General features: G+C 46.0%; 2 protein-coding genes across 4 annotated transcripts in view; both read right to left on the minus strand.

The window, feature by feature from the left end:
- Nucleotides 1-1,311: 1,311 nt before the first annotated feature.
- Nucleotides 1,312-10,145, minus strand: LOC131271919 (bombyxin B-2 homolog). 3 transcript variants are annotated; one of them, XM_058273504.1, is made up of 3 exons: nucleotides 9,773-10,145; nucleotides 2,720-2,930; nucleotides 1,312-2,583 (listed from the first exon to the last, which is right to left on the minus strand). In XM_058273504.1, exons 2-3 carry the CDS (start codon nucleotides 2,928-2,930, stop codon nucleotides 2,387-2,389), a joined length of 408 nt encoding a protein of 135 aa, XP_058129487.1. In that variant the 5' UTR covers nucleotides 9,773-10,145; the 3' UTR covers nucleotides 1,312-2,386. The 3 variants fall into 3 exon arrangements, with proteins under 3 accessions (XP_058129487.1, XP_058129485.1, XP_058129486.1); XM_058273502.1 differs by having other exon boundaries at nucleotides 9,155-10,145; XM_058273503.1 differs by lacking the exon at nucleotides 9,773-10,145 and adding an exon at nucleotides 8,807-8,934.
- Nucleotides 10,146-14,131: 3,986 nt separating this feature from the next.
- The window catches only part of LOC131271908 (protein O-mannosyl-transferase Tmtc3-like), a 100,716-nt gene continuing 92,032 nt past the window's right edge, over nucleotides 14,132-22,815 (minus strand). The window contains 6 exon segments of the mRNA XM_058273480.1: nucleotides 14,132-16,010; nucleotides 16,073-16,353; nucleotides 16,423-16,609; nucleotides 16,679-17,431; nucleotides 17,957-18,212; nucleotides 22,369-22,550. Coding sequence (XP_058129463.1) covers nucleotides 15,237-16,010; nucleotides 16,073-16,353; nucleotides 16,423-16,609; nucleotides 16,679-17,431; nucleotides 17,957-18,212; nucleotides 22,369-22,550 — 2,433 coding nt within the window. The 3' untranslated portion in view covers nucleotides 14,132-15,236.

Here is a 22,815-nt window from a genome sequence, read left to right on the forward strand (position 1 = left end):
TTCCACATTCTGCATGTTAACTTGAGCATTCGATATCTTGTACACAGGTCATGCTAGACAAATTTTCAACAATCCCTTTCCAAAGACGATTTGGAATGGCCAGTACTACAGGGAAGAAGCGGATATAGTGCCGGATGCAACGTTGCCAAGGTCTAGCGTAGATCAATTCGGTCCTCTTTTCCATGGCTCACCCGTAGAACCTTAGGTCCCGGACACTCATGTACGCTACCATATGGGTACGAGATATGTTCTAAAATGGCATCAAACAGGAATTTGGCTAAGTAAATTCATACCTACGGGGGGAAAGGTAGCGTTTCGATGGAATCTATGGATGTTTTGTTTAAAACTTCTCTTAGAAGAGAGTTCTTTATAAAGTATTGATAAGTGTTTGTGGTTCGTGATATAAAGACACTAAAATTCACTTAAACGTAATATTTGTATAATAAAGCATAGATTAGCTAATATTTTGAAAACCGAAATGACACTGTCATGAAACGGCTGGCCCTTATTGATTTTTTTTTATTAGAGACGTCTTGGTCATTCGTCTCTTAGGAGCTTATTGATGGTGGCAGGAATAGTAAATTGAACTACAGCATTGAAGGTCACAGTGCTAGACTAGTGATTGGTTATCAACCATGCCCCAGCGTCGGCAGTTAGAGGCGGTCCATTTCATAACACATCACAACAACATCGATAGGGCTGCGCGTGCACAAGCCGATGCATCGTTGGCCCCTGTGGGTGCATCCCATCCCCGCATGCAACCCTCTATTCGCGTCCATCATCGCTACCACGCACTGACAATGTGATCCACATCCATCAACTCGATAGTCCGGCTCGACTGACGGTTAGTTTAAACTGGTTCGATGCCAGCCTTGCCGTAGGAGCGTGCGGGCCGCGGGTCCATCGTGGCCGGGACTACTAGGGGGGTGGTTAATTGACGGCGGCGACAGCATGTCGTACAGGTTCGTTATGTGCGCTTGTGTGTGGCTTTGGTTCAATTGAACCTTCCGAACTTTACCGCTTTGCCGTTGGATCCGAATCGAGTTTGGGAGAAACTGTAAATGATTGTCTAAAACCATACTCACCGCCCTTTTAAATGGCAAACTAAATGATGAACTATCCCAAATAATTTAAATTAAATGAAAACAACTTTCACAGTTTATGATAAAAGTTTACTTTAATAAAATATTCTTTGTTGTGGGTTACTCTATTGAAAAGAGGAGAACCCACTGGCGTATACGATCACATTCGTTAAGGGGACATGCATGGAGCTTCTTTTTTTTTAACTCAATTTTACTTTCCGGTAAATAATGATCCAACTTAAAAATAATGTTGTACACCTCGGAGTGAAGTTAAAGCACAACACTTCACTTCGCTCTTGGTCACTTCTTCTAACTAATGAATGTTACCGATCATTTCTCCTACAACGCATGCCCCAGCGTCTCTCTTCTCTTATTGTTACTTAGAATTTGTTCCTCCTACTGATCAAACCATTCCATCCTCTACTGCTCGATGAAACTCCGACCAATGTATCGTCCTTCCGCTAGCCGATGCTTCTTTTTAGTCGCTTCAAAAACTGTTAATAAATATACTGGTACAGGAACGAATGCGAAGCGTGTAAACCGGCACACCTTCGCCATACTGGAACAGAAAAATTTGTTGCACCAGCTATAATTTATCATCCGAAAGGTTTTGTTTTACTCTTTCTTAGGTTATACTATCTTTCGAACGGAACGCGGGATAAGAATCGTGGTGGTATGGTTTCTGTCGCATGACCATTTGGCCATTTCTACCGATTTCACGCAATAATCCACCCGTAAGCCTCGTTCGTAACACAGAAACGCTATATTTTATCGTTACACGTATGATAAATTGAGATTTATATTTTTTTTTCGTATAAAAACGGAACATATTGTGTGCAAAAATCATGCTTCAAAAAAAAAAAGGGTGACAAACAACTTTACTTCTTCGCTAAGGAGCAAATAGGCTCACCCAACTAAAAACAAATTCTTTCCGATCCATCGTTACATCACTCGGTTGAGTTCTGCTGGGGAAATGGAATCGGGAGCTGAGAAACTATGCTACAGACCAAACCGGAGACGCTTGAGATGCCCAAACGGTCCCTGGCCTTTCATCCCCGGGCGAATATAATTGACTAACAGCAATGGGCTGAACTGCTTTAGCTTATCGATAAAGTATGAATCTTAAACTGGTTCTACAACGGTATGCGACTTTGTTGAAGATACAAGACATATAAGATAATACGCAAGGAGTTGTTCAGATAAAGCGAACTGAACGACGGGGCTTTTCCGGTTACAGTTTTCCCAGTTTGTCGCACTTCGTTACTTCCCACAGATTGCGTTAGCCTGAGTGGAGTGGCCTCCGCTCAATCACAGTATGCTCGCAGCTCGACGTAGGAGCAGCTCTTCTTGCAGCACTCGTCGTAGATGCCACCGGTGCTGCGACGACTGCGCCGATGGACTCCCGTGCCTGGGTAGGGAAATCCGGGCGGCAGGGTATCCGGCAGGGTGGCCACCTCGACCTTTACCCGCTGCTGCTGCTGTTGCTGGTCGTGGTAATAATCTGAAAATAAACAAATCGAAGACGAACGATACGAGAATTAGCGAAACATCCAGGAGGAAACCCAGGTTCCAGGATTTTCCAGCGGGTTTGTTTTGCAGAGAGAGGGGGAGGGAAAGAGAGTTGCTGGCAGCCTTACCGGTGCGATAGTGGGTCAGCATCGGGTACCGTCCCTGGCAGAGGAAGGCCAGCGTTTCCGTCAGCCGGCGGCCGCAGTAGCGCGAGCGGGTCAAATGGCTGATCAGGGCATCGCTGTTCGGCGTGGAGTTGCCCTTGGTCTCGTCGAGCAGCAGTAGCACGACTACCGCCACGAACAGGATCGTGTTCATACCGATAAAGCCCGAACGCATCTGGAACCAGAACGGGGAATGCAAAGGGAAGAGAAATTAGTCAGTGGTCGTAAGCCTCGTTGCTACTTTGTTTTTCATAAACAACACATTCCGATTGCCCCAGTTGGTTGCTTTCGGCCGTTAGATCGATCGGTAATTGAAATCAGCGTAAACACTGCGTCGGAGTGAAAGGTCCCTGCGCTATGCCATTTAATACTCTCATTATCATTATTACGGTTCTTCAACACAACAGGAATAAAAACACAACCAACACACCGCACATTGGACTCCGATAAGAGATTGTAAACAAAATTACCACAACTACCCCCAACGGCGGGTACCAAAGTTTGATCATCTTGAAGAGTCGCAGGGGTGTCTCACAGGTTTGTTTCCGTAGGTAGGCCCGGGCTCTACCTTCCAAATCTTGACTCATTCCGGCACTAAGGTGAGGCAGCCCGCAATCCCGTATTTGCGATGAATATTTAGAACCCCCACCGTGAGCGGGTCAGCTTCTTATCAGGGTTGGGAGTTCACAAAGAAGAGCAAGTAAATAAAGCTGCAGGAAATTCTTGGGAAACAACACATTTCCCATGTGCTCGGTGAGTGCAAAAACAAGCTGTTTATTGCCCGCAGACGGTGCCAAAAGTGATTACCGCGTGAAGGCAATCGACCTCGTGTCGCACTTTTGTTTTGTTTCAGATCGCACGATAAGCCACCATATACATCATGTTGGCATGGGTTTTTGTCAGCGGTGTTTGTCGACTTTCGAATTTCTTTCGCTCGAGAGACGAGCTTCCTGATTTTGGGCCTATTAAGCTGGAACTCCGCGATCACAACAATGTCGCGTCCGGGGAACGCTCGATGGCGCGCGAACGATTGCGCGATTAATTGAGGTTCATTGAAAGAAACAATCGCCTCAGGGACAGCCACGGTTGAAGGCCAACAAGTCCTTGGTTTTCGGAAAAGATCCCACGATCGTCAGTACGATCGAGTGTTGTTCTGACCGTTTGGAAGTGGTGCAATGGAGGGTGGAAATAATAAAATACGCTACTTTGAACAGCAATATAGAAGCTAGACTGTCTCATCAATCTGTAGACTTCGCGTTTACTCTTGTGTGTAGTGCCATCTCACAAGGTGCCATAATTGGAGATCCAACAGAGTGACTCGAAATTAACGAGATCGTTGAACTCTCGGAGAAGAGCTTAGATATCTTCAGAGCTTGGCTAGATGTGTTCAACCTCGTTTTGGACATAAATCAATCCCACCCAGAATGAACCCAAAATCCACTTATGTGCCATTTCCCCCACGTTATGTGTGTGGCAAGCATGCGGAGGAAAACGCCGGTCCCAGAATTGGCTCAACAAAGCGCGGGAATTAATCAGGCGGACGCAATAAGACGTTCGCGAAATATCCGAGGACCTCCGTTGGGGACCACAAGAGGTTATACACAAAAACTTGAATAAAATAAGAAGTCTTCATCCAATTTCGGTGCAGCGTATGAACTGGCCAAGCTGCCTTGTTATGACATCGGCCCGTTTTTCCCCCGCCCGTCCGCCCGCATCGGGAGTGAGGTTCGAAAAGCGAGCTCCCCATTTCGCCGGTCAATGAATAAAAATGAATAAATTGTACCGGACCGCGTGTCCACTCGCCGATTAGGAGGTCCCCGGTTGGGTCAATTGAGAGCACCGATCGAGAACGCGGTCCGGGTAGGTGTCTCGGTTCCGGAGCAAAAAAAGTTCCTAGTGCCGCATCTCGTGCGCCGATGACACGCCAAAAGCGCGGTGAAAGATTGCCCACGAGCATGAGAGCTTGTGCCTGGTGCTCACGTTTCTATGGTATCTTCCTCAAGTGTTTCCCCGTCTTTGATTGATCGTTTCGCACACTGTTCCGGGGGGTTGGATCACGGGTTCAGGGTCCGACAGAGAGTTCGCCAAAACTCTGCCGAAGGTAGCAGTACCCTAGCACTGGCTGGGGGGTTGCGTTCAACCGCACCGGATCGGTGGCAACATTGTACGGCCACCGAAAGAACCTAATTGCCTACTGGACACCCGGCAGTCGTCCATGGTGGGCGTCAGCTCGATGCTTGAAATAGATACGACGTCCACACCAATCGACGCGAGCAAACGAGGTACGATAAAGACGCCTGGATTTCTGGGCGCGTTCCGCACCAACCGCACAGTGGGATAGGGGCTGACCGTTTAATTTACCGGTACTCGAAAACTTTGCATAAAATTAAGGACATACTTTAACATGTTTGCATACAATCTCTTTAAGTTAAATTTGTTTACATAAAAAAAGATTTTCTATCTGTTTTTATTAGTGCTTTATGAAGCGTACTTTTCTCTAAGGTATTAACGTTAATTTTCTTTGGCAAAAATGAAAGTGGAAAATAAAATTTACTAAAAAAATGATTTAAAAAAGTCAACAAATGAACTAAACAGAAAAATATTCAACATTACGAAGCTGTTGCATATTGAAAAGAGCAATTAAAAATTACCACTCGAAAATAAAAAAAAAAAAAGTCAAAATTGACCATAGATATGAACGAACCTGTTTCACTGTGGAAGGCAGCGATAGGGTTCCACTAATGTGTTCTCCTTCTTCATAGAAGCCGGCGTTGGTCGGGTCTAGTAATAGACCACAGTTGTACCATCCTAGTTCTAGCCCGTGAGCGATCGGACATGATAAAACTCCGGGCGGACACAAATGAAAATAAATGATTTCATTTAAACTTAGCAGGCAGTACACGGCCGGTGCCGGATCGGGAAACGGGACCATACCATACCGTCAACGGTTTGGCCGGTTTCCGATCCTCGGTGACGCACCGTGTGTCCCTGCGCTAGCGGAGAGCCCAGTACCACCGCGGGTGCCGATTACGGGTTAAATTTGTGTTAACATAATCAAACGCTCCTGTCCGGCGGTCGGGTTGGTTTAAATTTATGCTGATTGCTCTTTCGCGTCCGACCGAGGGCCGGCACCCATGCAGGTTTCCCCCGGCCGTGCGCGGGATCAAATAAAACTTTTTGAACTATGACCTGCGTCGGCGTTGGTGATGAAACCATTGCGAAGGCTCTCACAGACCCTCCTTCTTGCAGGAGGACTGTGATTGGGGTCGTAAATCATACTCAAAGTATGTGGAAACCACTCTCGTACAGCTTTAATGCAGCTCTCTCCCAGCTTGTTACGGCCCGAACCTCCCTGGAGGGCAAATCATAAATTTCCGCACGGTTCTCTCGAACGATCGAACGTGCCCTTCGAATCTTCCTTCGGTGGTTTCGTCTCGAGATGTTATGCCTACCGGAGGCCACCCGGGCCCGACGGTAATGAGAAGAGTAATCATCGTAACGCCTGCCGGGTGGATGCTGCGGCCCTGGAAGACCGACGGCCCACGCTGGCCACGACTGCCAGACAGCACATTCCGACACGTAATGGTGCAATCGAGGTGGTGCAATTGCAAACGGATGGCCACAAAAACATAAAAAACCATAAGCGAGCTCGAAGAAGGTGCGCACAGAAAAGTCAGAAATGCCAGCCCGAATGTCGAAGGTACACAAGTCACCACACTTCCACGAAGACCTTTATTAGCCGGATAGGGCGGATTGGGGTTTATGCCGGGCGCATGAGTCAACCGGCAATGTAAGGCACGAGAAAATGGGGAGCAGTTGAGAAGCTGCAACCCGAGCAAAAAATAAAAAAATAAGCGCGACTCAATCATTCAGTCCGCGCGTGTACATCATCGGGCGTATGTTCCAATCGGGCATCAGGGCTGCATCAGCGCATCGGCGCTTGACCACTTGTTTACTTCTTTGCTGCACTCTCCCAATTCCCGCCTCCGACCTTCAGCACACCTTCCGTCCGGGCCTTTTGCTTCCCTTCAACCGGTTCTCGCGTTGTTGTGGTTGCTGTCCGCCGTCAAGCGCGCGCGCGCCCCGCGGTCGCATCTTTACACGCGCTCTGCACGAGGTTAATGTTTTGCTGCACTCGGGTGCGTTTTTACGGGGTGCAGCAGGCAAGGTGGGGCAGAGATCCGGGCGCCGAGATTTTTTATATTGACCACATAATTCGGGAAAGAAAGTTAGTGTCCGATTGGGCGGTTGATTGAGTGTCAAGTTGAGATTGACAGCTGGCTTGCCAATTTAAATATTCCTCAACGATAAATCATTTTGGATAAAATCGTTTACTAATAAAATCAATAAATTAACCTGAACGATTATTTTCAACATGTTTTCCGAAAGTGACAAATTTTGGGAGATAAAAAAATCCAGTGTCATGGCGCACTGTTCGTTCTGCTCCCAACGTCGGAGAAAACGCGTTTGCTTCAAAAAAACCAGCTCGAGCTCTCGGCCCCTTTCGAACTTCCACGTGAAGTTGCATGTCCCGCTACCGGCTGGACACTGCACTCGAACTTGATTTACTTTCCTTTCTTCGGTTACACCCTTTGTGCGGGAACGGGCGAATGCGAAATCGTAATGATTTCATAAATGATGCAATTACGGCGTTTATCTAATGTGTCTCGTTTGGGAACTGTAGGAGAAAGATAACGGCAAGCGCAGGAAACCCGTAATCTTGGCGTCGCGTTCCATGGTGCGCGATATCTGGCCGTATTTCCGTTACATGTTTATGTTTTACAAGCAACATTTTTACATTCTTTTATGTTCTGGTTCGTCCAGCCCCAGCGAAAGATAGTAAAGTTGGTTTCGTTTTAAAAAGAAGACGAATTGGAATCGGTGTTGCTACGCTTTTTGGAGGACATCTACAACCGAGTCCCATTCACGCACACAACCTCGTATGCAGGATCTCTCGCGTGAAATGGAAATGATCGCCATCTCGTTGCCTTCACGGCCGACGGGGTCGTTCGCCGTTCATTTGCCGTTTCCTATGACCTACATACACGGTCTCTCCACCGGCCGTTCCAAGCTTGTTGTTCGGTGGCCTTTTTTTTCCCTTTTCGATTTTGTTGTTTTTGTCCGGATATTCGTCCAACCGTCCCGGTCTACGCCTCTCATATGGTCGACGCCATATTTTATGTTTTGCTTCCCTTCCCTGGTCCCTGCTTTATGGGTGTAAAAGCGAAGGGATTTTCCTATCTGTACCTATCACACCCCGCTGCTCGCTCGATCCTAAAGTCAAGATTGATATGGTACGGTCCTTCTGGTCCGGGTTGCGCCGATACAGCTGTTGTGTGCACCGAGAGAGAGGGCGTTCGAAAATGGTTGAATTACTCCAAAGGGTACCGTGAGCATTGGGTCAACATAAACACATTGGGTGGTAGGCCAGCGTAGGGCGGTGGGACTGCGATAGCAAGCTGCGAAGCACAATCAACAACAAATGCACAGCAAACAGACGCAGACAGTGAGGCAACCTGATGGATGGCCGAGGGAACCCTCATCCCAATCGCAGCCAGCGGGTCACTACATCGTCCCACATCAGTCGGGAACCTTTGACCCCTGCGCTCAAGGGGGTAGCCCACACCCTGCCGTTGGGCCCAGCTGGTCCTGCTGAGGGCAGCTGAGCGTACCAGCGTACCGAAAAGCCAGCGCTTCCAGCAGCGAGGAGCTGTGGTGCTATTTTTAGAACACTCTCCGGATAATGGAATACTGGTCCCTCCGGTAAGGCACCGAAAGGCAACGGAAGGGCTCGGGGGAAAGCTCGGGCCCGTTCCCACACGTCTCGGTTGGGAACGCACACGCTTCAGACTGATGCTGATAAAGCAAACGAAAATAAAACCCCCTGACAGCACGGCATCGGCACCCGGACCGTGGCCTCGTTGAACCTTTCGCTTCCTTTCCGAAAGGGCCCAGGGTGTCTGTTGATTGCCGTACCGAGGGAGGTCGAGGGAGAAAAGTGGGAAATTAATCACAAATACGACTGGGTACCACGACCACGGTGTGTATTACTTCACTGTTGGCTGTTGTTATTCTGCCCCCATGGGATCGCTACTGTGATGCTGTCCGTCTGTCTGTTCTAAATCTGTCCAGTGTCTGTAGTGCATCGTGTAGCGTAGATCGTCTGGAGTGATCGTTTTTGTTTTACTGACTCTGTTTTCGAGAGCTTTTCTTTTGTCTCGTAAATGGTTTCTTAACAATTTTATTTATTTTCATTGCTTCAAGTTTCTACTGTTTTTTTTATCTGAAATTATAATTAGAATATTAGATTAGAGTTATTTCGAACTCAATCTAATACAACCAATTTGTTATGCACACTGAACCAAGATCATCAGAAGGATCAATTCTTTTAGAACCTACCTTTGCTTTCGGCTTCTTCAGAGTGGCTCGAACACGGTTGGACGCACGACAATCGTAACGCTACGCAGCCAGGTGCCGACGGTGCCAGCAAGCTCACGATCCCGTGCGAGCGCAACTATTTTCGAGCAATTTTTGTTGAAAATGAAAATAAAATCAATCCAGCATCCAGTCCGTACGGTGGCACACATTCAAGCTTGGGCTCGGGAGTTCGAGTTGGTTGGTCTGCTTCGGTCCGGAGTTTCTAGTTTACTCTACTTCCGATGTAGTTTTTGCTTTTCCAATGTTTATTTGCTGTACTGATCGTAATCACCAACTGATTCACTAGGACATGGGGAATTAATGGCCCATCAACACTGGACACTTGAGCACATTTTATTCGGAAATGTGGCTTATAGTTGATCAATTGATCGGTGTTCAATCCACAACAAAGTCGATCACTTTCGTATAACACTCGGTCATGAATTCATTCAGATTGCACGTTGATAGTTTATTGGGAGGAACCACGTAATTTATCTTTGTTTTATGAATTCTCTAACACAATATGATATTCAGTTTTCGTTGCATTCAAAGCTGCTGGCAGTATGTTTTACGATCGTTAGCAAAGTGAGTGACGGATACCGCTTGGAACGAATCTTCCGGACGCCTTTCGGGATGGCTACTACTGGAGTTGTGGAATGGTTTTCGAGCGAACAATCGTTCACGAACGGTACACGTCAATACTATTCCAAAACCGGGACGGATGACGGGGATATTCTGCCTTCTGTTGGTGCAACGACAGGTTCAAAGGTCACTTCTTCTCGGCAGGCCAGATCGGACTCGATCAGCCAGACGCCTAACGGAACAACACGCACAGACGCACGTGCACGACCAGAACGAAAAAAAAAAAATGAAAGGATCACACAGACAAACACGTAACATGCACGCGTTGACTCCAAGTTCTTGTTCCCCCGGGGCTGGGATGGGATTTCGCTCGCTGCTGCTATCTCGTCGACATCACAATTGCAACTGTACGGTTTTCAGCAGCGAACTAGCGCTTTAAAAGCCCACAGACTCACAGTGGTCACTCTCCGGTGCCTGTCCCGTGATGAACTCTTCGGGCATTCATTCGCTCTCGCGACATTTTTCGTCGTGGGATGCTGCGCCAGCATCCTCAAAGGCCCGGAGGAACATAATAAGGATTCATCTCGCGCTTGTCCGATGGATAATGAACTCAAGTTTGCCACTCGTAGAGAGTAAAAGTAGCAATAACATTGCTGAGCATTTCTGTTGAGGCTGACGATCCGAGATCGGTGTTATTGATCGAGTGGAATAAGCAAATAATCCTTTTTTTCTAAATCCTATTTATGTTTCCAATTAATCTGATTTACATTTTTATTTGTCCAAAAATATGAAACAAAATGAGAAAATATGTATACTACCTTTTTCACATAGATTTTTGGTTTTTAACATGATATTGAACAGTTCTGAATATTTTGTTTATTCCGTTTCATCCTTTTATCATAATAAAAATATAACAACCTAATTTTGTTGATTTTTTAGATCAACCTTATTTTTTATCTTTTTAGTTCCTACATTAGCCAACAGTTGAATTATGGAGGAGTTTAATATCAAATATGAAAAAATAAATGCTTTCGTACTATTTTTAAATTCTGTGGATACTATCTCGTTCAATCTGGTAAAGGGTAGTTTTTGGATGTAGGCGGAATAATTATAGCTTTTCCGTGAACCGTTGAAGCATGCGATAAAAGAATGACGTCAAACTAACGTCGAAAGATTTCCTTTCACCATCTCACTTTGTCTGCATTGCCACACTTCAGATATGGTGAGTAGAGATATTATGCTTTGTTATTCAATCTAAAAATAAAATGTGCTTTAAGCATAAAGAAAAAAAATAGAAAAAGAAAGTAGATAAACATTATTGTGCAGAACTTATGCCCCACGTTTCGAAACCTCTTATATAATGTTGCAATATATTTGATTTTATACCAATTTCATATTGTCAATATTTTTTTTTAAATTGTAAATAATTATTTAATTTTAAAAAAAATGGGGGTATTACGGGGATATTTATACATATAAAATTCACGAGCCATCAAATTCTAAAGTTGATGCTGTACCCTGCTTTCATATAAATGTAATTCCTCTCGAAGCCTCTGCCGATTGTACAATATAGTGGTCGATAATCAATGGCGCCGGGTTGTAAACTAATCTATCACGGGCACGTCAAACACGTACTGGGAACCTAGAATTTGCAACATGACGTTTCCGCGAAACACTGATATGAGAATGCGGTGGCCGACGCACCGAGATGACGATCTCTAGGCGATCGTGACATGTGGCCATGTGCCATGGCACCGAACGTGTGCAATGTAGGTTAGCTGGACGGAACCGTTTCTCTTATGCATGATTTAAATTGTGCATATGAACGGGGGTCCGCGACAGCCGAGCGGTAGCGCCGGTTAGAAAATCGGCTCATGAGCGCCGGGGCTCACCACCTCGACGGCGTGGGTTCGAATCCCAACCGAGACCGGACCCCCTCCCCTGTACGAGAGGAGTGACTATCCACGTACAACAGGGAAACAAGTCTCGTAAGCCCTTAACGGGCAGGCATGACCAAGAGGTCGTTACGCCAAGAAGAAGAAGAAGAAGAAAAAGAAGAAGATATGAACAAACATTTTAAATTCTAAAAACTCATTAACAAAGTAACTGTGCATGTTATTGTCGATTATAAGAGATCCAAAACAGTTCTTCGTAACTATCAAAAACTATCCCGATGGTTAGGAAGAGATGGCAAATGAAAACTTAGCGCCTTCGGTCACGTAACGGTTAAGCAGACGAAAAAATGACTCACATGACTTAGTCCATTTTCGTTTCCTAGCACAACGAATCTGCAATTTAAATCTGTCGAATAGGGGGCAATGTTTTTTTCCCACTTCAACTACTTTTGATCGCCAAACGATCACCATAGGGCAAAGTGGGCAAATCATAATGCAAAATTACGGTGTGAAGAAAAGGCGCAAAAAACGCCATCGACTTCTTCCCAGTTCCCTCGCCTTTCCGTAGGCATATGTAGGTAGGCATGGACGGTCTATTAATAGATGGGAAGATTACCCACCGATCGCTTTTACGGTTTGGAAACGCGCGTTGGAAAGGATCACGGGCGAACGGATTGGCCGTAAATAATTCCTCCAGACCGTTCGCCCACTGGGTCCGTGGCTAAAAATAGCCCCTGCATGGGAAGCAATAAGTTTTTGACCGGCCCAAAGGCAATTCGCGACCTGTTGCACACCGTTTGTAAGGGGTTTCACAGGCCGAGTACGGGGCTCGTCGGTAAAAATGGGCATCGGTTGCTCGGTACGCTCAACACGCCACACTTCGGTTAGCTGTTAGCGAAAACCCCCGACGGGTAAGGAAGATGGAAACGATTTGAAAGCGGAACATAAAAATTTAAATTAAGGTACGGTCAGAGCCTGATGCACGGCGGGAGGATGAGGATTGCAAGAGTCTTGTTTTACTGGTAAACAAAACTATAAAACCGTCTGCAAGTTGCAGCGGATTGGTGGAACGCATTTTAATGCAGGGGGAGATTTGTTACGGTCAATAAGTTTAGCTTTGCCGTCAGAGAACATGAAAGTTGACTGGAGTTATTCCAAAGTACTGATGTGCTTACTAAATATTTTACAGATTTCTTGGAAGAGTAGCACAGAAATAGAAAGAGGTGCAACAATATTCTATCAACAAGCCGCTTTTCAGTGGCATCAAAATTGGAAATTTGTTTGCATCACTCGACCCCCTAAGAAGAAGGTTTATGTTGTCGAATCGATGTTTATGTTGTTGGCGAAAGTAAACAAGGGAGATACGTGCAAAAAAAAAAAAACAATCACGGTCACATTGGTTGCCGTGCGGTGCTGCGCAAATGAAGGTCAGAAATGATTTGCATTTTTCCGGTTGTTTTCGCTTTATGCTGCTTTTTTTAAAGCGCCATCATAGTTCGGGTTTATTACGCCCAATTGGTTACAGGAAGAAACAGAATCGTAAAAAGCCACATGCCGTTTGAATTTCTTTCATGATTGGTTCTGTTTCAGGAAGGATGATAAAACGCTTGCCACCATGACCTTGCTAATTTATTTTTCTGTTCAAACCTTTTCTTGAAATATTGGAATAAAATAGTTTAGTCCTAATTGATAGACAAGAGACATTAGAGGTAGCTAATTTTGGATTTATGCCACTTACCAACGGCTAAAGATTACTACGAGATGAAACAAAGATTACCTAAAGTGTCAGTGGATCAGCCTGTCGAACAAGACGCCGACGCCGACACCGATCTAATCTTCTCGTAAGCGTTGGCAACGAGGAAAGGCAATTGCACTGGAACCGGCGGGCGTAAATATTAACCCATGTTCCAATCAGACCTTACCGTATCACCACCGTGCTGCTTATCAGTAGCCAATGATGAAATCCCCCGCTTGACCTGCCCGGACCAGCTGAGGAAGCTCGTTTGGACGTAAACAACCAGCACTCGGAGTTCCGGCATGTGATTGTGCGGGTGGAAACATTCTGCGGCCTGCTGAGGGTGGACATGTTAGTGACTTTAACGCTGATTGATTGTAGTTTGCATCTCAGCCGTAATTGAAAAGGAGAGTTAGCTTAGGATGGAACTAACTAACTCATATTAGACAGTTTCACAAACCACCCAAAAATGGCCTAGTTTCAAAATAGTAGCGAATTCGAATTTGAAATTTACTAAAAATTTTGCTATAAACACAATCCTCAAAAATAAAAGGTCTTTCACTTTAAGGGTTGGTGAAGGAACTCCCGAGCAATGCGCCTTAAGTTATGCTATTGTCTAAGCATATTTAAGAAAATTTAAATTGTTCTTATCAATTTCGTGTTTGATTTTGAAAAAAATTACAAGTACTTTACTTATTTTCTTTCTTTCAAGTTTTCAATAAATAGTGCACATTTTTACTCATTCTGTTTATTTACGGAAACAAATTATAATATTTTAAAATGGGGTTTTGTTCGAATTTAATACCTAATGTGTGCTTCTAAAAAATACTTAAGATAATAAAAATAATCATTATCGTTTTATGAGACATTGTATGCAGCATAATTGGAAAAGAGTTAAGTACTGATGTTAAGATCATTTGAGTGCTTAACTAATTTAAGGAATCGTTTATGTCACGTCTGAGCGTGTTATAAAGTTCAAATTAATATAGTAAAACTATAAGTCAATCATATTAAAGAACTCTAAAATATACTGATCCTTTGACTTCCAGAATTTTCTCTGCCATCCTTACTATTTTGCTTAACTTAGCAGCTATTTTCACATCTGTCTATATTCCATTCCCTATTTACTGCCCTTCTCTTTCCATTGACTTTTTTTTTTAAACTTTATAAACTTTCCAACAGCACATTTGGATAGCTGATCGATCATATTTACACATTTCATACTCTCTGAATCAGTCCCGTTTGCTAACGTACAGATCTTAAACATTATCGTAAAAAACCGAGTAGATTTAGTGAATGTGTGTAACCAATGTATGATTGGAAATTCCATTTACGTGTAGAGTGTTGAAGTTTTAAATCATATTTAATCGATGTTCAATCTTTCTTGGCCAATTATAAGACTAATAGGCTGTTCTTCGCAGGATGCGATCAACTGAGGTCCTATAAACAACTAACATACATTTAATATTTTCAGCTTCAGCCTCACTTTCAAAAACATTCTTTCAAAACATCATGTCAAGGAGATCGCATGGATAAGTTTTAGTTTCATCTGCATGAGTGGGGATTGCGTGTTATTTCAATGACATCACTATATGAAAATGGATTTTTTACTGCTGGTGAAAACTTTCCTTAAGATTCTTCCCGGTGTGTCTCCACGCTCGTAATGCGATGTAGCGGTGTTTGTATATAGAAAATATTCTTTCCAACCATTCATTCCTAACAATTTACACAATCTCCTTCCCGATCGACTCGTTTTCCTAACATGATACAATTTCCTAGTCACAAAGGCCAGTCTCTTACAGCGTTTCTAGTGAATTTCGAAACAGTCTAGCTTATAGTCTAGCATTGGATGCTACGACATGCCGGACGACGGATCGTCCAGGTCCTGCCCGATAACAGGAGCGTTGCTCCGAGGGGCTTGATGATGCGGTGTGACGGATGCAGATTGAATACCAACCGAAGTGCTGGGACGAGTACTACTTCGACTACTTCGGCTACGGCTACTTTCGGTTGCGTGATCGAATGGCTTCTCCCGTTCATGGCTTCTGGTAGGATCTGGCAATGGGGCAGGTTTACCATCATCCACTAGCGTTTGCGACAACTCTAGGTCATTCATCCCCTCGGACTCGATAAAAACAGGATCCCCGGACGTTGGGCGGGTCGAAGAAGCGCCATCGTTGAGCAGCTCCTGCTGAGGTAATGGTGTTGGCATGTCTTCAGCGGCGACACGGGTGTCTTCCCCTATGCTGGCACTGTGCTGTTGCTGGTGCTGCTCTTGGTGCTCCGGCTCCTTCTCGTTATTTACAATGCCCTGAAGTAGCTGAAAATCAAGCTGAGGATCCTGCGGCGAACCGGAAGACGGATTGCCGCCGAACTCGCGCGGATCATAGTCCGCGAAGGCCACTTCCTTCTCCCGGCTGCCGTCCGGGGACTGGCGCAACCGAGTGATGCGCGTCTGCACGATCTGCAGATGGCGTCCGATGTACTCTTCGCTCGGTGCCAGCTGGTGAGCATGGGAGAGGCAAGCTTGCGCCTGCAGAAGCTTACCCCGCTCGACGTACACCACGCAGAGGTTGTGCAGTCCTTGGATATTCACCGGATCAAGTTGCAGGATGCGCTTGTAGCACTGAAATGAAAGAAAAGGGGTTCAACAATAACAAACGTTTATCAAATCTCCTCAAGACGTACATTTTCAGCTGCATCCAGATCCTTAATGTTGTTGATGTAGATGTCTCCGAGCAGAATGAGCCCTTTGATGTGGTCCGGATGGTACTTGACGAGCTGGTTCAGGAACGGTGCGGCTTCCAGCGGCCGATGATCGTCGGCTAAGAGCAGCGCTAGGTTGAACAGTGCACTGCGAAAGTCTTGCTTCAGATGAACCGCTCGTCGGAACCAGTTCTCCGCTTCGTCCGTGTTACGGTCGTCCATCGCCAGCATGCCGAGGTTGAAGTGAACTCGTTCATTGGATTCTTTAGGAAGACAACATTTAAGCTTAGATCAGTGATTCTGCTTCTCTTTTTTTCCCTAAAATGTCTTACCATCTTTAGTGAACAACTTCAAAAGACGCTCTCGAGCTATTTTCCTCAACTCCGGACGTCCCAGTTCTTGCAGCAAGATGGCCGAGTTCAACAGAGCCTGTTCGTGCTCCGGATCAAACTCGAGGGCCTTGTCGAGATAGGCCAAAGCCTGAGATGCTTTGCCTTGTTCGAGAAACACCACTCCAAGCTATTATTGCGAAAAGAGAAACCTATGTTAGTCTACCTCACAGCCTACGAGGAAAATAGCTTCACTTACATTGTAGTAAATGTCCGGATTGGTGCTATCGTAGAGTAGCGCTCGCTCGTAAACCTCCTGTGCTTCCTTGGTGCGGTTCAACTTGATCAAAATATCGCCCCGGTTGATGTACGCTTGCGTGTAGTCCGATCGCATGCTGATCGCCTGTCGGTATAACAGGTCCGCTTCTTCCAGCCGGGTCGCGTTCTTCGAGATCAGGTTCGCCAGATTGAGGAACACGTTCAGGTGATTCGGAGCGATGCGCGCCTGGTACGACTCGCCCGGTTTCGCCTTCGGTAGCAACGACTTCGCCTTTAGGTACGCCATCTCCGCTTCCTTGAACATCTTCAGATGATTGTACGTTCGGCCCACATTGATGTGCGCCCCGACGTCGTCTTCCTGTACGCGTACGGCCTTGTGGAAGAACTGCAGTGCCTCCTCGAACCGGCCCTCACTCTCGAGCGCATGGCCCACGTTGTTGAACAGCTTCGCGTTACGCTGGTTCACCTTCAGGCCGGACATGAAGATCGAGTACTCCGATTCCCAGTCCGCGTTGCGGTTGTATGTTTTGAGTGAGTGCGTTAGTAGTAGGAAGCCGAGGCAGCACCAGGTCATCTTGCGGGACCAACGCTCCGAGAGGACGTGAAAACCGTACGCTACCAAGATGCAGAAGCCCATCGAGGGCATGTACAGGACGCGCTCGGCAATCACGAAGCCCACCGGAAAGAAGAGATTCGAGGCGGGAAGGAACGGAAGCACCATAAACGCTAGTCCCTGAGTAGAGAAGGTAGAAGAATTAGTTAGGCTCAGTTTAACGTAAAGATTCATTTTCTAACTAAACGAACATCCATTGACTAATAGTGATGGGTTCTCGGAACCGCACCCACCGACCGGAACTGCTTCCGAGCATCTTTAAACCGGCTCCGATTCCGGCTTAGTAAAACCCCGGAGTCGCCCGGAACCGTCCGGAACCGTCCGGAGCCGCTAGTCGGCAGCCGGAGCCGGCTCCGGACGGCTCCGAACGACTCCGGACGGCTCTGGACGGCTCCGGCTCCGGTCGGTTCCGGACGGCTCCGACGGCTCCGGCTGCCGACTAGCGGCTCCAGACGGCTCCGGACGGCTCCAGACGGTTCCGGACGGCTCCGAGCTTGGAATATTGCACCTACCTTACGGAGCCGCTTCCGATATGGGTGGAGTCATTCGGAAGCGGTTCCGATTTTTTGTCGAATTTACCCATCACTATTGACTATTTGGCTAAATATAAAACGAACATAAAATCCCCAAATTAATATCTCTTACCATTACAACGACTGCCGACTTTTGTCGATGATTCTCCACGAAGGCAACCCACGCCAGCACGCCGATGAGGGAATAGGCACCGAGCGTGGACAAATTTCGTGGATCGGTGAAGGACTCCACCAGTGGCACCGTTCCCATCGTCCAGTCGCAGCACAGATCGCACGGAAACAGCAGCAACCAGAGGTTCACCGAGACGAGATAGTTGTAGGACAGCTGTCACGCTGGGGTGACCGCCACCGAGGCCGGATTATCAAACCTGTTGAGAGAGGAGCGAGTCATGAGGAATGGAGATTGTAATTAACGTGGTCACATTCTCGCGCACGCTTAAAGGTATGGAGGTTGAATAAAACATAAGGATTCCGTAAAGGAACGTTTGCATAATATACAAATCAAAATCGACGTCGAGAAGCATATTTTTATGAGTGTTACTCGGTATACATCATTGGTGGTGACGTACCACACGATCACACAGATTTTAGTTGACGAAAAACGAACCGGAGTTGAGTGACATTGAATCGTACCGAATGGTACCGGTAACGGTGGTATTATTTTCCTTGCGTTTTCCCATACTGTAACCCCACCTTTCTTGGAGTTGCTGACAGGCATGCCTCTTATAGTGTACGTGTTTGTGTCTAAGGAACACTTTTACCTCAAGCTGTTGTGCGCTCCAGAAAGCCCCCTTAGGTAGAGCAATAAAAAGGGGGAGAAAGGGGCTGCTATAGAAGTAAACATTCGGCGCCAGTAGATGTATTCAATGAAGGGACAGATTGTGTTTCTAAGAACGAGGGGTATAGGGTCAGGGTAGGTCGGGTCGTAATAGACGACCAGGTGCGTACCGTCAATGTAGCGGTTCGAAGTCTTTTGCGAACGAAGCCATCAACTTTTCCTATTGCACGATTGCACCGTCATAAAACTATCGTAAAGGTTAATAATTTTCACGCGTTGAAATGGCTTTCCTCGGTTCCGTGCCGTATCGTCACCAGCGGAAGGTAACGCACACACACGTGTTGAATGGAAGCGTGGGGAAGGGTTAGTTACTGGAATTTCTGGTCCACTTAAAGGGTGGCTTTAAATTAGGTGTCTTGAATATAGTTTCAACATTAAAAAAGTTAATAATAATTTATTTAATAGTTGAAACAATTGAAAAGGAATGTTTTAGTGTTGTGCTTAATGAATCTTTTGGCGAGATTCATTCATATGAATCTTTCACCTAAGATTCATTCAGATGGATTCATGAATCTTTGCGGATTCTAATCTTCACAGCTTAATGAATCTTTCGAAACCTTAATGAATCTTCATGAATCTTTCATGGATCTGTCATGAATCGCCCCGATTCTTTCATGACTGGTGACTTTTCACCACTTGGTATGTCTTTGGGATTCATGAATCTCTCGACGAAAGATTCATGAACCCCTTATAAGGCAGAGATTCATTCAGATTCATGAATCTGAATCAGATCTGCACAACTCTAGAATGTTTGGTTTTGTGAAGTTTTTTAAAGGATTTTTTTCTTGTGATTAGTCGAACTTGCATTGTATTTTGTTTGGGGTTTTTATTTGAGCAAAGATATTCGGTAATGAACTGAGATCAAATAAATGGAAAACGAAGGGTTTTGGGTTTAGTAGGTTTTTAATATCATAAACCTCCTGCTCTCTGTCACGTCATGGAAATCCATCGAAACCATTGACCTGTGATCCTGCTGAGTGCCGTTTTTTTTCTCTCCAGACCAACAGTAACCCGATGAATGGTCGTTACTCCTCGGCGTTGGTGACGCGTATTTTGTTCGGTTTATTTTAGGCCTCTCCCGACCTTGCGCCTGGTGGACCCTCGTCAAAACGTGAAACATAATTTATGAAGCGGCAGGTTTCATCAGATTCGTGCATCAGGATCGCGGCGGCAACGGGAGGAGGAGACGGAGGATCCTTTTGCCCTTTGCCACCAGTGACGGCGAGGTGTAAAGTGCGCCGAACCGTAGCGACGGAGCGAAGTGTTTTGTGTGCGTGAAATGGACGCCTGGTCCCCGCTCACCCGGCACTCTTTCCCGACCCTCCCCATGGGATATTGAATTTCGTGTAACCAAATGAACTTTCCACGTTCCACGTCCGAAAAGGGGACATTATTTTCTTTTTACCCATGGACACCCGAAAATGGTGGGCCTTTAAGCCGATTTTTCAATAAACCCGCCCAACACATGGGGGAGGGATCGGAAAATTCGTATGTCGCTTTTAACAAAAAAATAAATAACATTTGGGACAATAACATGGAGGCGCCTGGTGGCTCTCGGTTTGCCATGACTTTTTTGTTACCACGTTATATGTCATGCAATCGTGCAACCCGAAAAACCTTCCGTGGTCAAGCAATGTTCAATATGGCACGGTTTTCATACATGGAAAGTCTGTGTTTGACTTTTTTTTGTAAAGCGAAACATCAGTACATTATTTTAAAACACGAATGCTTCAACATTTTTCATTTTTAAAGTATTCGCATGTTGCACACCAAAAGTATCTCCTAAATTACAGATGAACTCTTCATTAAAAAGTTCATTACGAAAGTCATGTTTGTTCTTCTGTGCTTTGAAAATATTTTGGTTGAACACTGTCCTTCCTAAAGGTATGCTGGTTGGTACCGTTCCGTAACCGTGTTGGGCGTAAAGGTCACGCATTTCTAAGCAGTGAATGCAATCGGACAAACTTCTCCGCTCTGAACCATGTTAACCAGTTGATAAAGGAACCGACCGAACGAGCCGCCTTTCCCAAAATGGGACCGACTGTTGGAGAAATATGGCGCCTAGACGGTGGTTCCGGCGGTGCAAAACGACCGTAATCCTAATTAAATTCCCTCGTATCTCGTTTCGCAGCGGTGTTACGCCTGCCTAGACAGGAGCGTGTAGCGTTGTTGTACCGTCCCCGGGTGCTTGTGTCTGACGGTTTGAAGTTTGATATACGACCTCAAGCACCGGCACGCCCTGCGGAACATTACTGCAGCAACAGCCGAATGCACCGGGCCCGACCACCAGCAACCAGCCATATCCGATCGATACCCGATGAGCATTTGTTGTTTATACGATGGGCCATGTTAAACCAGCAGTCCCCACTTCGGCCTTACCTATCCTACACCGATGGGACCAAACAACATTCGGTGGTCCCGAGATCTGGTGCGCCTTGTTAATACAGTCCGAGGAAGCAGTCGGGCAGTCCTCTGTGCTAACACAGTTGTAGTAAATTCTCGGTGCAAAATCGTACATCCAGGTGTAGCGTATCTCGGCGGGACCTCCCAGTGGACCTGCAGTCTGATTTCGGAACGGTGAGACACATTGGGTGGATGTTTCGGTCAAGGGTGATTTATCATGCGTCGCACAAAAACATGTTGACCTAGATTTTCTCCCTCCGTACCGTTTTTAGGTTTCAAAGCATGTAGTTTCTTTTAGCTAAAACACGATGACATTAGAGAGAAGTTGTTCGGAAAATGTCATTTTGGATAGGTACTTTAACCTGACCTTCATACCTTCAAAGTACTACTATGTAAAATTAAAATTGAATAATTAGTTTCTGGAGTAATCTTCATGATGATTATTTAATTTTGTTTTGAACAAACTTTCGAGTAAATAAAAGGTTAACTTTTGTGTCTTGTACTTCTAACTTCTAGTGTCTAACCTTTTCGTTTTCTCTTTATAACAAAACCGAGTATATTTCGGGATGCCAACTATCAGATCTGGTATTGAAAATCTTCTTCATAATGATTTCATATTCTTCTCCTAACTCGATTGCCAAATAATAGTAGCCAATTTCGGAACTCCTTCATGCGACCTAACCTCAACCGAGTGCGAGCGACCGATCGTGCTGCAGATGAACAAAATTGCGTTTCCCAAAGATAGGCATCACCTAACTGATTTGCCTAAATGATTCATTCGAACCGTATCGATACCTCGAGCTCCCGAACAGGGAAGCAGGTTGTGTGGTGGTGCATCAGGCAATAAACAGACCGCCGTGCAACATTTTCTTCTACCAAACTCGGCACACCGATCGGGCCGGATTGGGATTTAATTGGTGCCATTAAAGAACGGTAAATAATTACCCAGGGCTCGAGAGTAAGCGTCCCTGCGTCCTCTGCGTGCAATTGATAAAAGTTCCGGTTCCGGCCTTAGGACAGGGTTCTCGCACAGGGAATCGATTCGTCGCCATCGATTCATTAGGGACTGATTAATCGAATCGGACTCCGAGATCGGTTCAGGTCACTTTTGAGGGGGGATGACGGTGTCATTCTGTGGGCTCCATCGAGCTGTGACAGCCGGGTGGTCGCATTGTCACAAGCTCTCCTGCGGATGGCATTGTGCTTCAAAATTTTCTTTTACCAACCACGGGACTCGGAAGGGAAAAACGGAAAAACGGAAAGCTAATAATTAGTGCACTCACCTGGTGAAAACGGGCAGCTGGGAGCCCATGATCTGCAGCCGGGCGAACAGCAGGGCGACGGTGGTCACACACAGGACGGCCAGACGTCGGCTCGCTTCGTGGGGCCACCAGCCGGCGGGCAGGGCGAACGATTTCCCGCTCATCATCGAGCGTGCGAGATGGTAGATGTCACCGAGGCGGATCTGTGCGAAGCGGAAGGAAAGAAAACACACACACACACATGGATAAAATTCAAGGTGACGGTGAGCGGGGTTGAGAAGATTGGGGAGGAGGAAAATTCAATTGTGCCGACATTCTACCGGACGGTCCGCCTTGCCAGAGTTTTCAAACGGTCTCCACTGTGGGCAAGTGTCGATAGTCAACTTTTGACCTGGGACCGAACTCTTTGTTGCTCTTGAACGACATTTTACCGGTATCGTCAGCCGGTGATACCGAGTACCCTTTTTG

Source organism: Anopheles coustani, chromosome 3 (genome assembly GCF_943734705.1).
Source record: "Anopheles coustani chromosome 3, idAnoCousDA_361_x.2, whole genome shotgun sequence".
NCBI lineage: Eukaryota > Metazoa > Arthropoda > Insecta > Diptera > Culicidae > Anopheles > Anopheles coustani.